The 16,654-nt window shown below is 41.6% G+C and overlaps 1 protein-coding gene across 2 annotated transcripts in view; it reads left to right on the top strand.

Moving 5' to 3' along the window:
• SETBP1 (SET binding protein 1) overlaps positions 1-16,654 on the top strand; it is a 324,719-nt gene that overhangs the window by 295,214 nt on the left and 12,851 nt on the right. Inside the window, exon 4 of one of the 2 annotated variants that reach the window (XM_069468034.1) lies at positions 7,063-7,233. The exons of the other annotated variant lie outside the window; for it this stretch is intronic. Coding sequence (XP_069324135.1) covers positions 7,063-7,233 — 171 coding nt within the window. The remainder of the gene's footprint in view (positions 1-7,062; positions 7,234-16,654) is intronic. 2 annotated transcript variants of the gene reach the window in all.

The following is a 16,654-nucleotide window of genomic DNA, read 5'->3' as shown; positions in this document are numbered from 1 at the left end:
ACGTTGAGCATCTCTTTGACCCTGTTTCTGTCATTATACCTCTTTCTCTCTGACTCTTCTCTTCTGCCTTCTTCCTCTCCTTTAATGGGCCCTTGTAATTGGATTGTGACAATCTGGATAATTAAGGATGTTCTCCCTATCTTAAGGTCAGCTCGTTAGCAAGATTAAGTCTATCTGCAACCTTAATTCTCCTTTATCATGTTACGTAACATATTCACAGGTTCTAGGAATTAGAATGTGGACAGCTTTGGAGGGGGGGACATTATTTTTTGTTTATGACAATGTACAAACTTCTTTAGTCCTCACAACCACCTCATTTAACAGATGAAAGAAACTGAGGCATGGAAAGTTAATAAAACTTGCCCAAAATTACACAGCTAGGAAAGCAAGTAGTATTACTCCATAGACTATATTCATCACCAATTTACTGTATTTTGTGGTATAAAATATAGTATATTCTATTCAATACTTTAAAAAGGGCTTTAGAATAGATGAACATGTGGGCTAAAGTAGATAGGGTGGCTTTCTACAACATTTGGTTCTCAAAAAGTAGATGTGTGTTTTATTTGTGTATCCATCCATCCATCCATCCAACATTTTTATGTACCTACTATCTACCAAGCAAGGTGCTGGGGAACTAAAAGAAAGTGAGACGTGGTTTCTAACCTCTAGGATTTTTCAGCTGTCTAGAAGAATTGGCAGAGAAATGCACAAATAAATACAGAACAAAAGATAAGTCCTCTTACAGAGGGATGTTCGGGATGGGAAGAAAACAAGTGGGAGAAAGGCACTGACTCTACCTCACAAAGAGATGTAGGTTTCATTTTTCCCTTTCCAAACATATCTCAGTATTTGATTTTTACAGCTCATCCAAAGCATTCTTCTCTCAGCTGCACAGAGACGACTTGTTATTTCTGCTTTTGGTTTGTTCATTTCGTAGCCCTAGCAGGCCCTCCTTCTACTTTGAATCATTGAATTCTACCCAACTCTCAAGACTGGGATTTTTGTACCTGTGTCTGGCTTCTTGACTGGATGGTTGGCTCCATTCAGAGAGGATTCAAGTTCCTGGGGCCTGATGGTGTTTGGCACTTATAGGTTCTTAATGAATGTTGAGTTAATAAATGTATGAGCAGAAGATCACCTCAGATTCCACTGAGAACTGATTTTCCTCCTACTTTGTGGAGGTCTCATTGGGCTTCCTATCTTGTGTGGTTTACCAGTCACGTAAGTGTTTCTGTCTTATACCACTCTCCAGTTCAAAACCATCTCTTTGAAGACAGAGATCACAACTTCCAGGTTTTGTGAGTCAGCTCTCAAATAGTTATTGATTTCAAAATGATTGATTCTAGGTTCATTGAATAGTATTCTGCTTAAGAGTAATCTTACCAGAATGTCATCTCTTAAGGTCTTAGAATGAAGTAAAAATCATTTGACATAAAATAAATGTTGACAGGGCCACCATCTCTGATTGAGCAGGTTGTTTGCTGTCCACAGGGGGAAATAAGGCTAAAATCCAGCCCACTCTCCTGTCCCACACACTGGGGACGTGTGGGCACGCAGGAAGCCATGCCTTTTGCTAATTTGCCCAAAGGTACCCTTTCTTTGCTAAGCCCTAGATCCATGAGGCTATATTCACCTGGATGGTTTGACTTTTTCTAATTTACCTAAAGATGCCATATGAGTAGCACAGATTCTGCCCCTTTGATGATTAAAAAGGTGCTTTAGGATCTTTTATTGCCCTTATAAAAGTGACAGTTACCCTTATACTATGCAAAAATTATTAGAATGTAATTCTTAGAAAACAAAGATTTTAACTGCTTTGAACAATGCCATGTCTCTGATATGGTAGATGTTCAATAAATATTTGTCAAATTAATAAATAAGATGATGCAACAAAAATAAATGTTTTATTGATGGGCACAGAAAAATATTATTTTTGAAATCCTAAGGGTATCTATTACTTGATTCACTTTCTTCTGAAACATAGATTCCCCTTATTGCCATGCATGAAGTTCATTTTGCAAACAAGAAAAAAAGAACCATGGAAGAATCTGAATAGACAACTAGTATATTAGCAAGGGAATTATTATCACGTTTTCAGGAGTAGTTTTTTCTTGTAAAAAATATGTCATTTACTGGTATACCCAAAAGTCATTGTGTTATGGGAAAAGGAAGAACATTGAATTGAGTCAAGGACATGGGTTTCAGCATGGCTTTGTCTGCACACGTGATATGCAAGCTTGGGCAAATTACCCTGTCCTCTGTGCCTCTGTTTCCTTATTTGCACTTTGGGGGTTTCACCATCTGCCTCTTGTCATCCACGGGGATGCTGTGAGGGGCAAATAACATAATGCACGTCAAAGCTCTTTGCAAAATTTAAAACCACTAACTGCTCAATATAATATAACTCCCAGCCTATGCCAAAATGCATTCTGCAGTGTAGAGGGAGCCAGGGGGATGACGGAAGGGACCAACTATCCCAGTGGTGTCAGCCTCTCCCTACATACCAGCATAGGCTTTGCCACTAGGAAATATCTGCATTTGCAAATCGTAGAATTAAAAAATGAACTGAACTGTTCAACAAGCCTATATTAATCACATACTACCTGCCAGAAATGCTGTGCTCTGCAGTAGATGTCGCAAAATGAATTACATATGATCCCTCAGTGATGATTCCATGAGCTCCTTTATGTCAAAGAGACTATGCAGAATGAGAACTCAACTGAAAGTCAGAGTATCTAGATCTTACCGTGTCTTACCAGCCATGTGATTTTGGATAAATCATATGACCTCTCTGAATCTCCATTTCATTTTCTCATCTAGGAAAAGGAAGTAAATAGTAGCCATCCCACAAAGGGGTTTTGTTTGCTTTCTGCCCTATGGAGAAAATGAGATAAAGTAGATAACTAGCTTTGTAAACCGTAGAGCAACATGCAAAAGATGAGGCTGGTTTTTATTATCGAAGGTCACAGAGCTCATTAAAGGGATCCTGGGAAAGTCCGCCACCATAGACCCTGCTTTTCCTCCACAACCTCTGTGACCTTGAGCAACCTGGGGAAGAGGTAATTGAGCAGCAACTACTACTTTGGAAGAAACAGAATCGAAATATTGAAGCTATTGACTCACCCTTAAGGCAGTAAACAGTGCTTTGGTCTCTGACCTTTTCGCATCCTGGGGCAGTCAATAACTTGGCCACTAGATGCAGCGCCTGCCACTGATTTTGATTTGGGAGTAGTTTAACCTTGAACTGAGCTCCAAGTAACCAAGGCAACAGGAAGTCAGCTTCTGCATCGAATGAGTGGGAATCCATAAATCAAGTCCCTAATGCAAACATGGTGTACAGGTAGAGGTTTGAGGGGATAAGTGGTCTATGAGAAATTACCTTTGAAAATGAGTGACTGTTCCTACATAAGCTATAGCACAGTTTCAAAGACTTTTTTTTCTTAATTTGTCAGTGGAGGTCAACAGGTTATAGCAGAATGTTTTCATATAGTTTTAACTTTTTTTTATTTCCTCTTGGCTCTGTCTTTTAATTATGAACAGATGTTGCATCCACAAAGTTATTAGCATTGTTATTTCCTCCTTCAAAAACACACTGGCCTCCAAATATGCAATCCTCAGTGCAGTGTGTCTTGTGTTGGGGTTTAGGGATGCTCTGAACACATGTACCAAGAGTGCTCTCCTTCCAGTCTGCTTTGTGACTTTGAGACAGTGCTTCGCCAGAGCAAAGGCACCCTTGGTATTACTCATTGCCCCCATGTAAGCAAACGTACTACATCTCCAGGGTCCTGTCAGTATGAGACTATATCTGGGGCTCTTTGCAATCAACCTCCAGTCTCAAGAATCCCCTGCTGTGGAGAGAGAGAAGCCAGGCTCATGCTGGGAAGAAATTTTCCAAATGCCCTGCCATTTTGCTTTTGCACACTAAGGAGCATCAGTTGCCACCTGGAATGAAGGGAAAGGAAGACTTCCAGTGGCCAACTGCCCCATGCTGTCTCCCAAGGAGCAGCTACCCATTTCAGTTCCTGAGACCTCTGCCCTCAGACAGATTTTGTAGATTATTAAGTGCTCTTATGTTAGCCTTTCCTTAAAGCTTATTTAATATTCTTGCCTGTGTATGTTATTTCTGGGATTGTTTCCATTATCCTTTTGAAACCCAAAAATGACTGAGAAAAGTCAGGGCTTTGTTTGTTTTCTTTTCTTTTTTCAGTTTGTTTTCAAATTCATCGGATGGCAACTAGAAAGCAGTAATGTAATCTAGAAAATTCTACATTACCTAGGGTTTTCGTAGAGAACTCATAGTGATAATCTGAACGATAACAGTATTTTAAGTGTCATTTTATTACTTTTAATGTATTTTATAACATAAACACTTGGGTAACAAAGTATGCCCACTGGAGGTCTGATCAGATCAACTTTAATGAATTGATGTGCACTGAAACTAATTTGGATTGTGGAGCATTTGCATAAAAATGGGTACAACTAAAATTACTGGAATCTGTTTTTTCCCAACTGAGAGTTATATATCCCGTTACTATTCTTGTTTATGGCCTTCCTTCCCCGAGTATATTATACTCTGAACAAAGAATTACCTCCCCAATCTGTGTCCACAGGTACAAAGATGACATATCCGTGAGTTTTCCAAAGAAGCTGTTTTCCAATAGAACTCTGGCTTAGAGTTCCAGAGGTAGTCCATGGAAAGTATGCCTGCATGCATTTGATGAGAACACTGCTGTGATACTACAGAGTACCAAATGGGAAATTTTTGTCAGACTCATGCCTGCTCTCCCCATTATCAGATTTTTTTAACAGCCAGCTGAGAAAGTACATCAGTCATTCTACCCCAATGCCCATGCTCTAATAGACTTCTAGATTTTTCCCTAACTATGTTTATTTTCTCAATGGAAAAAAAGTTTAGTACACATTTGTGGTTTTAAAAATATTAACAATAAAGAAGGCAAAGGAGTAAAAGTAAACACTTCCTCTTCCTCACCAGTCTCTGAGTTCTCCTTCCCTGAGAATAATCACTGTTAACTATTTGGATCTATCTCCTTACAGCTTTCAGATGCATTTTAATTATGTTATATGCCTGTACCTAGACTATCAGTAGCACACTTGCATATTTTATAATCAGAGCATGCTATACACGTTTGCTACACTTCTCTCAATGGTTGTGCCTTGAAATCTCTGTCTGTCATAGAATGTGATGTTTGTCTGCTGTGAAATAAAAATCCAAAAGAGCATAAATGGTACTGTTATTCATAGCATCTCAGCTGGGAGTTTCAGAGATTGGAATGGAGAGTGGAAGGAAAGTAATGGAAGGTCCCTGTCACCATGACTTTCGTCCTTAGGTGGTTACAGGTGTTTTATCCAGGTGTGGCACTAGCACCTGTCTATCCTCAGCCTGAAACATGCAATCGACAGCCCTGGGTCAGGGTCAGGTAGACCAACATGATCCCTGGGTTTAGTCTCTGGCTACCTGGAAATTTCCAGCTCTGACATTAAGAGCTATATAAGTTTATTCAGTTCTCCCTTAACCTCCTAGAAATGTGTTCTCCTCATCTGTAAAATTGAGAAAATAGTAATATCCACACTGCATGCTCCACAGAGTTGTCATGGGGCCCAGGTGAAGCCGATCTCACTGCGGCGGTGAGATAATGTTACTCTGGGAGGGGATTATATGACTCAGGTTGCTTGGGATGGAAAAAAGGGTCCAGAACTACTGGGATAAAGCCCAATTTGTTGCTGTTGCTGGTGGTGGTGTGTAACCTACAGATGAAGAAACTCTAAAGGGAAAACCATTGGACACGTATTCAGACACCTTCAGTCTCTGGACTTATGTTTGGATGAGTTAGAGAGTCACCTTTTTGCAACTGGGGAAGGTACTCAGAAATCCTTGATCATGTCAGGGAAGAGAATTTAGCCATTGCTTGCTGGTTATAGTTAGTTCTGAGGAGGCAGGTGGTTGTATTAATGAGAGTAGCAAGAACAGGAGTAATAATCACGGTAGACACATAGCATGGACTATGTGCTTCACACTGTTCTAAGCACTTTGCATTGATCGACTCATTGGATGCTTACAAAAATCCCTACAAGGTAATGCTGTCACCACCCCATTTTTATAGGTAAGGAAGTTTAAGGCTTGGAGAGGTTAAGCATCTTGTCGTTGATCGCACAGCTGGGAAGTGGCAGAGCCTGGGTTTAAGCTTAAGAAACCAGGTTGCAGAATAGCTCTTGCAGTTTGTTATGTAGCAAATTCCCAGGCCCTTGCAGAGACACCTCACGGGCTTTTCAGCATCTTAATGACATGACATATGATGCTTGTTATGGCCAGACACTCAAGGCCCCCCAGATCAGCTCTCCCTTAGCCTAGAGACTCTTATTACACACCGATCCCCACAAAGCATCTTCTGCCTCCAGCAGGCTCACTCTTGTCTAGATCATGTTCATTCTCCAACCATGACTCAGCATTTGCTCTTCTTGGCGTCAAGAATGACTTTGCCTCATCTTTGTGGCTCCAGCATGAGCTCAACAAAGCCTTTCCTCACCTCCTCCCATATTCATCTCCACATCCTGAGAACTCCCCCAGCACCTAGGATGAAAAACACACAAGCCTGCACATACTTATGGCCAGTTTTTCCTTCTCACTTTGTCTTGTCTTCCAGCTGGACGAGACAAGAAGTCTCACTAAGGTGGGAGCCTCTTCTCTTCCCTGAAGCCCCTTTCGTGCTGCCCACAGCACGGCCTCTGTGAAGACGGCATGTTTATCCTTGGAAAGCAAAGGGTGCCCGAGGGATTATTCTGCTTCATTAGGCGTGTGCCCTGGCCCCCACGTCCAGGCAGCCAACCTGGAATGCTATCACTGCTGACCTCTGCCACAAAACCAAAACTAGTCATGGCTATTTTTTTTTTTTTCTTTCCTTTAAACATTTTAGCATTTGATTCTGTATGAGAAGGAGGTCAAATCCTTTGACCATTTCCTCCGATCACTTTCAGGTTTTATGTTGTCTCTCTTCCTCTTCCTTTAAAGTAACCACAAGCTTTGGGGTTATTGTTTTTTAGGAATGCCAAGTCCCCACTTAAAAGTGGACCAGACAGCAGCGCACAGTAAGAACGAGGGCTCGGCGTCCAGCATGATGACCAGGAAGAAGCCAGCTGCGGTTGACAGTGTTGCAATTCCACCAGCCCCCGTGTTATCTCTCCTTGCTGCGTCTGCAGCAACGTCGGACACAGGTGAGCACCTTTCAGATGCTTTGGGTTCACCCCACGGAAGGTGAAGGTGGAGAGGCCCACTGGGAATGTTCTGGCTGACTACAGGTAAGAGTTCTCTGTTTAGCCAACCTCCCATAGACAGGGAAGCTGTTTCAGCACTGGGTTTCTCAGGTGGGAGGGGGCCTAAGAAAGGAAGGAGATCACCTGGGAACCTGGAGGGAAGGGGACTCTGAAAAGCCTTTCAGTTATTCTAATACTGGTCCCCTGAGTAGCAACTAAATGATAACAACACTAATCGCTCTTTATCAAGCCTTAGTAATTACTAATCTCTGCATCAAGGGCCTTACACATGTTGCCTCATGTAACTTGAAAAGAACTCTGCAGGATAAATACTTACGTGCTCATTTTCAGAAGAGAAAGCTGATCATAAAGAAGCTTGTCCCAAGAACCTGGGGACAGTCAGGATCCCACGGCCCATGCCCTCCACCACTGCATTTTACTGCCCGCCTTGCTCATTTAGTTTGAAAGACAGCCAGCGCTGAGTTTCCTGGAGGTGTCGTTACCTTCTACCCTGTGATTTCATGAATTCCTCAGTAGTCCCCAGAGTCCTCACCAGCAGTGGACAAAATACACACTTATTCAGATATCCCGAGTTCTCCGCAGCCTGGCCTGTTCCACCTCTGCCCTACTCTGCCCTCCACAGGGTCCCCCACTTGCCCCTCTGCCAACCCCTACTCTGCCAAGCTCATCCTTGCTGCCGAGAAGGCAGGCCCGGATTTGTCTTAATACCTGAGCTTGGGGACAGCCTTACCCAGTTCCTATTCACATCCTGCCAATCTTCAAGACCCAGCCAGTCACAGCTCCTCCAAACACTCATAGTATACAGGGTCTCTCCCACGCATTTCCACCATCTCATAGATTGCATTAAAAAATATCTTCTACTTAATTTCTTCTCCCCTGTAGCAAAATTGAATGTACCCCAGAGGCAGAATCAATGATTTAGATTCTTGCTATGTTCATGGTATGCAGAATGATGGCACATTCCATGGATATTTGTTGAATTAATATATTAGTAAATGTGGTGAGCATATTTCAGTATTTAGAAATGCCTATTATAATTAGAAGCCCAAGAAGAGACTCATTAATAATATTTACTCCAAACTCATTTTCTAATATAGCAAGTTGCTTTGAGCAGAGAACTCAATTTGTCTACCTCCTTCATGGGAAATCACTGGTAATTAGAAAATAAGCCCAGTTGAAATAACAGAAAGAAATGCTCAGGACGACACTTTCCAAATTGAGTTTGGCAAAATATTAGGTGTTTTGTAATAAAAGATGTTTTCATCATTTAGTGAGTATAGGGAACGCTGCTACCTAGCACCGTTTCCTTCCTGCAGGACTTGCCAGAGCCTTTAATTGACCAATGTGCATTGTGAGGTTCCAGGAGGAAGGGACACAGAATTTCACATTCTTATCTGACCACAAAACTTGTTTTTCTGAAACTAGCTCTTAACATCTCTTGGAAATGATGTTCTACCCAGCTGTGTGGGAAATCTTGCTCTGCAGGAATGGGGTCATCTCTCAGATAAGATCATAAACTTTCAGTTGGTGTGAGATGAAAAGTTTCTGGTGGAAATGCCAGGTACATGATGCCAGCAAGGAGCACAAGAAGAAGTCAAGGGAGGGAAAGTGACAGAGGAATGCAGAAGCAGCTACCCCGAGAGACTGGATGGATAAGCAGCACCTTTGTGGGAGGATGTCTCAGCAGAGGCAGCAATCTGGGCAGAGTCCTGGAAGGGAGAACTGGTGCCTGGCCTGGAATTCAGGGAAGACATCACTTGGCTGAAGCAAAGGATTTGGTCCAGGGTCTGCACTACCCATCCAGATAATTGCTTATTTGGCCTCATCCATTAAACACTGGAGACCTCCTTTTACGGATTCAGAAATTAGCCCGTGTGTTTCGGCCTTTGCTTGCCAAAGCACAGATATTTCCCAGGGGCAAAAGACAGGTGGAACTCATCTTCCTCCCCTGCACTCTTTCCATCCAGGGTGAGAGAACCCGTTCTTGGGATCACATGCTCACATGGGCTTGTCTCTCCCCTCTTGGCATTCAGTAAATAATTTACAAATATGCCAAACAGGCAGTAGAAACAGGTGGGCATTAAACTTTTAAACCTGCCTCTCTAGTAATCATAGCTGAGCTAAAACTCTCCTGTTTCAGGATGCAGGAATGGCTGTTTATGTTTGGCAGTACTCAAATGAGATCCTCATGAGAATTTCACAGATTTGGTCCATTTCCGGGTCTCAGGCTGCTGAGCAGAACTTTAGGGGGAAATAGGCCAGTGATCTACCCCAGGTGCTGGAAGCCAGGCCTTCCTGAGATCTCACTCCCCACAGATAAACGGCTTCCCACAAACCTGAGGGAGTTAGGAACACACAGGCTGGGCTCACAGCCAGTGCTCTGTTTCACATGTGAAGAAACTGACACCTCCTGAGATTCAGAGATTTGCCTGAGGTCATACAATTGGGTTGGAACCCAAATATCCTGATTTACTGCCTGATTTCCAGTGGAATCCCACTTCTGTCATAGGCACAACGTGAGCAAAGGCAGATTTCTTTCTCCATAACTATGAACTCCTACTTCTTTTGGAGAGCAGTGAGTGAAATTCATACTTTGATGAGATGGATAGTTTTTAACCAAAACCAAGCACATAGTAGGTAGTTAATAGAATGTGGGTTTGATTTCATTTAATTGGGTGCTAGTGCAATAGTAATATATATTTCTGATGAGACAGCTCACTTGATTTTTGTTTTCTTTAGAGTGCCTTTCTTCATTTTTCACTATAAGCAAGATAATTTAGAATTACCTCTGGCTGTATCCAGAAACAAATTATTTTCCAATAGGTTATCATTTCTTCAGAATGATTTGGAACCAGACAACTGCAGGGGGGGAAAAAAAGGAAAGAAGAGTTCAACTAAGTGGCTTATAGAGCAAAATTTATATAAGAAATCACTTATTGAAATAAGATACTGAAATAATTCAATTAATTACAAATTCCTTTCATTTGAAAATAATGGATGCTGAAGTACCTAGTGCAGTTTCTGACACATAGTACAATCTTAGTAAATAATCACTGAGTAAAATGAGTGGTTTTGAGGCAGTAGCTGTGTGCTTTTATAGTACTAAACTGGGTGGGAGACATCTGAGGAAAACATGCTGGAAACGTACTTGGAACCACTTAACAATTAAATGGAAAACATTTGACAGGCACTTTGTAGGCCGCTGGCAAATACTTGCCAAATAATTAATCAATCTGTAATTCTCACAGTACTGTTCCAAACAGGTGATCTTTGGTAAAAGTAAAAGGAGGAACATTCTCACCTTATTTTATAAACATTATAATATGGGAGACATGAATATAGGTCAAAGGCTTCAAAACATGTCTTTTCTAGCTCGTGTGTGTGCATGTACACACATATCATGTACACACACATGCATGTACACACACACGCATGTAAATAGGGGACCTCCCCCCCATTTCTTGTTTAGAGCAATTCTTACAGCTTCTCAGAGTCTGAGAGGCATGCTGATTATGAAGTTATTGATTTGTAGAAGGGGGCATTTCAGGAAATGTGGAAACTGAGAACGGGTCAGTTTCTGAGCTGCTGGGAGGGAGGATGGCAGTGGCTGCCAGTGGTGCTCAAACAGGTCAGCCTTCGTGATCAAACTGCTCAATAGCTATAGATCGGCTGCCGTCCCCTGGTGCAGCACAGGAGGTCTGATTCACGGGAGCACTGCATCATTATGGTGAGTAATTAGAGCTAATGCAGTAAAAGCTCCAATAAAGTTTGTTCAAAGCGATGCATAATTTGAATAACTTCTATTACACTAGCCCAATAACAATTTAATAATCATATCAGATAATCCCTACCGGAATAAGCCAGGCTAATTTTTCTGACCTTCTACATGTTAAACTAACTTCTCGGGGAGGTCATGCGATGTATAGAGAATTTATGCTTTCATTCCTGAAACGTGTTTTTCCCTGCTTGTATTTAAGATGAGTCTATATTAATAAGCAGATTCCAAATTGTGGTAAGAACTCAGTAAAACAAAATCCCTATGGTTTTGCAGCTGAAAGTCCAGACTAGGAATGATGGTAAAACAAATGATTATAAAATGAGTATATCCTTCTTGTTCTCTCTCTCTCTCTCTCTCTCCCTCTCTCATACACCAACATTCTCTCAACTGAAGTCCAAGGAGAAAAAAAAAAAAAAAAAACATGTATTAGAGATGCTATCATCAAATCTCAACTGCTCAAGGTATAGCTCAGTTAGAGATAACAGAAGGAAATAGAGTGAGCACAGTTGTTAGCTTCTATCTGTTTTATATCAAGGCTAATCCATTATTCTCATGAACTATATGATCTACCTTGTTTTGAACTACCAAAGCCCATAAGCAAGTGCAAATATTTAAATTTCATAAGTCTATTAAATTTTTAGGCATTTTGCTTCTCATGGCAGAGACTAATGTTATAATGTCAACCATTTAGTTATTAACCAAACTATCGGCCCAATCAGAACTAACTGATACCTACACTCGAGATGAAAACTTCGACCTTGAAAAATTAATTACCTTTACAAATAATAGTAGGAATTCTTAATTCTAATAAAATCATAAAGAAAGTCTGCTAACAGCTAAACAATGATTATGAAAATTGCATCTAGCTCCCAAATTCTCTGATACCTGATTTTTCTCTTTGCCAACTGCCATCTATGGGAAGAGACCCAGTAATAATGAAATAATATCCAGGTACAAAAAAAAGTAATGAATAGGAATTTAAGATGATACAATTATTTCTTTCACTTGCTTTTTGTCTTATGTAGAATCATGATCTAAATAAAGCTTCTCACCAAAATAACAGGTCAGTTCAGCCAAAAGTCTTGTCTTTCGAAAGAACCAAAATAGAGGAAATAAATATGTGAGTTAATAGGATTTGGAATATTCAAGAGCCATAAGTGTATATGTTGAGGGAGTTTTGAAATTGTAAAATAAATTCCTGTAAGCCCAGACTAATCACTTAAAATATACAGTGGGAAACTTTCCAAAAAAGATCCAGAGCAAATAAAGCTCAAATTAAAGACAATCGATCAAGTTGTCTGAAAAGTACTACCTATGAGCCCATGTGGAAGCATCGCAAATGAGCCTGTGTTTGCCTAGAAAGATCTGAATGTAACAGGCTCATGAAAAGCTCCCTCCTCCCAGCTCTGGGCCACCAAGAGACTCAGCAGGGCTGGAAGTGGCTGTGCTTCCCTGAGGGCCCCAATCACACACCAGAGACCTTCTGAAAAACCTCCAAAAACCATAGCCCCAAAGGAAGAAATAAGCTCTTTTCTGACTTGACCTGGATATATCCCAGGGCACCTGAGCGGTTCCTATGGCCAAGGCTGTGAACATCCCAGAGAAGCATCAAACTCTCCGGAACCTGGCCCCTGCCCTCTGCTCCAGCCTCATCTCCTTACAAATTTCAACCAGCACTAAACTCCTTTGGGATCTCCACTGTCAGAGTATTATTTTCAAAAAAACTAAAAACTCATGTCAAAGATTCATTCAACTCTTTAATGAAGAAAAAGCCATGAGGATAAAACTGGCCCAAAAGACAGTTAGAGGAACAAGGTAGTATAGGAACGTAGGCATTGGAGAAAGCAGGCTGGGCAAGATTGCTCAGTTAATGTCCTAATTGGCAATAAAACCATAACCTCAGGGGTTATCGCTTCTACAGTACAAAAATCATTGACTCTTTGCTAGGCAGAAGTCTACAAGTTAACTTATAAACCGGCAGATTCTGGTCCTTTAATCAGTAGTAAGTAGCAAGTCCAACAAGGGCACGTTTTTCTAGATTATTAGTACTCCTTGGGCAGGCTGGAAAGGACTTGCACCCTTCTGTCTGCCTGGTTTCTAAGTTCCGGCTGATTTTTCTTACCACCACACACAGGCCACAAAATAGTCCAGTTGCACAAATATGTTCTTGTCTCATGTTTCCTGCACGGAAATCTCAGTGCTGCACTTACCAGCTGGGTGATCTCAGACCTCAGCGTTCACATCTGTAAAAAGGAAAAAGGAATATCTAGTATAGAGGATTGTAGTGAGGAAGGAATAAATGAGATAACCGTTGTGAAAAATCTTAGCAAAGTACCTGGCACGGAGTAAGAGTTCAGCAAATGGATGCTACTATTGCTCCGGCCACTGTTGTTATTATTAATATTTTATACGTGGTCGCCTTGCATTGTGGCCAGAGTCTTGGTTTCACCAGAGCAGCAGCCATTTCCTATTTAAGTTTCATCTCATTCAATGCATCATGGGCATCCCATGAATTCCCAGGACTTTGGAATATATGGAAAGAAAGCAAGAGACACAAAAGCCAGGAACCTTGCTGTAGAGCATCTCATAATCATATTTGGGTGTCAAGACCTGTTCGCAGTGCTCAGGGCATAGTACGTACTCAATAAACATATCTGAACTTAATTTAACTAATTATTTTTCTCTCCAGAACTGAGATTTTAGGAAACACAGAGGTTTTAATGACAGGTTTAAAAGTGCCATATCTGTGCGAATTTGAACTCGATTTATCTTTTCTGAATGCTTCATACAGATTGTGCTCCCAACCACCTAATGCCACAGTCAGACCCTCTTAAAAATAATGATAATAATACACTTTATCTTCTTCCCAGTGATAGTATCATTCACAGCTCCGCTGAAGCCCCTGGGAGCTTCGGCTGGGAGGTAGTAGAGGTAGAGGGGAGTCAGGTGCGATTATTGTAATGAGGACTCCACACTCGGAGAAATGTGGAAAAGAAAACCTCCCATACGTGAAGCGATTTCTATTAAGATACTCATTTTATATCAAATATTCAAGCTCCTCTTTATAAACGAGAGAGAATGAAAGGCGGCTCTCACAGGCGCAGATTTTGTGCGGCAAAGTACGAAAGGGCACAAATATTTTATGATCAGTTTTGAGATGAAAGTGCAGCGCTTGCCTTGTTCACGGGCTCTTTCCATTTCCAGAAGTCTAATTAGATTGTTGGTTTAACGGTGGCGAGATAATTCAGTGGCAACTGAAAGCAACTGCGCTAATGAGAAGGGGGTATGGTGCTTTTTGGGGGTTTTCTGTAATTAATGGAGAGTTTTTGAAAAACTTCCTGGTTCTAGTGAAGTTGGCATAGTGAGCCCAGCTGTCGGGGCTGGGGGTGTGGCAAAGTCATTTCCATCGCTGCAGAAATGGCCTCAGGCAACGTGGAAGAACTGTGTAATGACTGTCATTAAGAGTGATCTTGAGTGGTCCAGGCAGGCTATAGTCAGTCTAAGGGAGGGGAGCAGGGACACAGAGAACAGGCAGGGAGACAGAGGAGAGAGGAAGGATTGCGAGACAGGTGTGACAAAGACAGAGAGAGAGGGAGAGAGAGGAGAGAGAGATCACGCACCAGTTATTGTGGAGTCCTTATTACAGTACTGTAGTACTTTTCAATTCATTCCCTTAGGTAAGCTCCTGAGTCTTACTGAGACTTCTGGGTCCAGGTTTTCTCATCAGTGCAATGGGAAAACTAAATTTTGCCTTTTAGGCAGTGGCGAGAAAGAAATGAATTAGCCAATGAAAACACCAATCCCATATTAAAAACTTAACATATAAGTATTTTATGACCTCTCTCATGTCAGAAATGAAGTTATGTCATGTCAGGATTTAGTCATGTGAAGTCATAACTTAGTCATGTGAGGACTTAGATCATAACATCCATTAACTAATTAGACTTTAGAAAATGATCTTTACCCTCACCCCTCCTTCCAAGTACCCTTATGTGAGGACCCAGTCCAAGCCCCTGCCCTTGAGGGTATTCATTGCTGTGTCAAGTTCATCTTACTCAAAGATCTATAAGGCTTCATTAAAAATGGTCAAATTTTTTTAAGCACCTGCCACGTTGCACTCAAATCTACGAGCGATGTATGCAAGTAGAAGATGAGCTCCTGCCCTAGGGGAGCTTTCACACTAATTGGGAAGGCCTAACTCCAAACTATGAGATCACTAAATAATATTTCACATGAAGAGATTGAATAACAATCTGAGATGCTAATGGAGCTATCATCTGACGATTGATTGGTCATTAATTTTCAACTGGTTCATACCAAGGGAGTTCTGAGGACAGTAAGATGATCTGGGAAGAGAAGAGTTGAGATGGACTTCTAAGGATGGGCCAGATTAGATAAGCCGACAGAAGCTGGAGGGACGGGCATCTGTTTCTGAGACAGCAGTGTATGTGGAGATAATGGTAGATGAGGCTGGAGGAGTAGTTTAAGGCCAGAACACAGAGTACCTGAAATTCTAGAAAAAGGCATGGTGACCACTCTGAAGGGTAATGATAGCCCAATGGCAGCTGTGGGCCAAGAGCTGTCTGCAGTTATTCTTTGGTTGGCTTGCAGAGGGTTATAACTCAGATTTACTTCTATCTGGCAACAATTGGTTGGAACAGGATGACATTTGCCCCAGTAGATGGTCCATATTCTCATTAGTTTGCCATGTCCCCCATGTCCCCACCGCCACCTTCCTTCATGACCCTGAGCAGCTTCCCTCAGTATGTGGACTGCCTGGCTCCCTTTAGGGAACCATGGAAGGCGTTTGAACTAGAGAAAGCAGTGGGATCAAAACAATGTGCTGGAACACTTAATCTAGCAGAAATAACATGTGTGATCTGCAGTAATATCTTTTGTTACTTAATTATGGAATTTGGGGTTTCTCAGAGGCCTTTGGGATTGCGAAATCCAGAGAAAGCTGGCACTCCCATGCAGTCAAGAGTAGCAAATCGACAAGGAAGCCCAGGTTTTCTGTGTTTATCCAGCTCCCTGTCTTCTTTGCTTTCTTGAGGAAACATGGTATGAAACTGGCTTTGAATTGGGCAGCCCTTGCTTGAACTGTCGAGTCCAGGACTTCCGAGATGTGTGCCCTTGGGAAAATCACTTAACCTCCAAGGTCTCAGTTTTTATCTCCATATAATGGGGATGCTAAGGTCCTCCAGTGGTTGCCATCACAATTAAATGAGGAAGCCTGAGAAATACTGCAGGCTGCACTGTAGGTTCTCCAAAACCTTCCCCTTCATTGGACTCTCCCTTGTGTGGTCTAAGGTATGCTATTAATACAGAGCATAGGTGTTAGAAAAATAATCACTGAGTGGATGAGTGGTTGAAAACCACCTTCATCTCCACTAGCAAAGAGTAAAAGTTCTTCCTCCCACCCCCACCTCCCCGACCCAGGAAACTTAAAATTTGATATCTGTTGTTTTAATGTCCATTGGAAAACTAACTCTGTTAGTTTGTTTTACGAAGTCAGCTTTTGAAAAGGACATAAAGAAAGAGCTCAGCTGCTTCCCTCCACTCTTACTTGGAGTTTCTCACCTG

The sequence above is a fragment of the Eulemur rufifrons genome, chromosome 5, assembly GCF_041146395.1.
Source record: "Eulemur rufifrons isolate Redbay chromosome 5, OSU_ERuf_1, whole genome shotgun sequence".
Taxonomy (NCBI): domain Eukaryota; kingdom Metazoa; phylum Chordata; class Mammalia; order Primates; family Lemuridae; genus Eulemur; species Eulemur rufifrons.
This window is presented reverse-complemented; position numbering and strand designations above follow the sequence as displayed.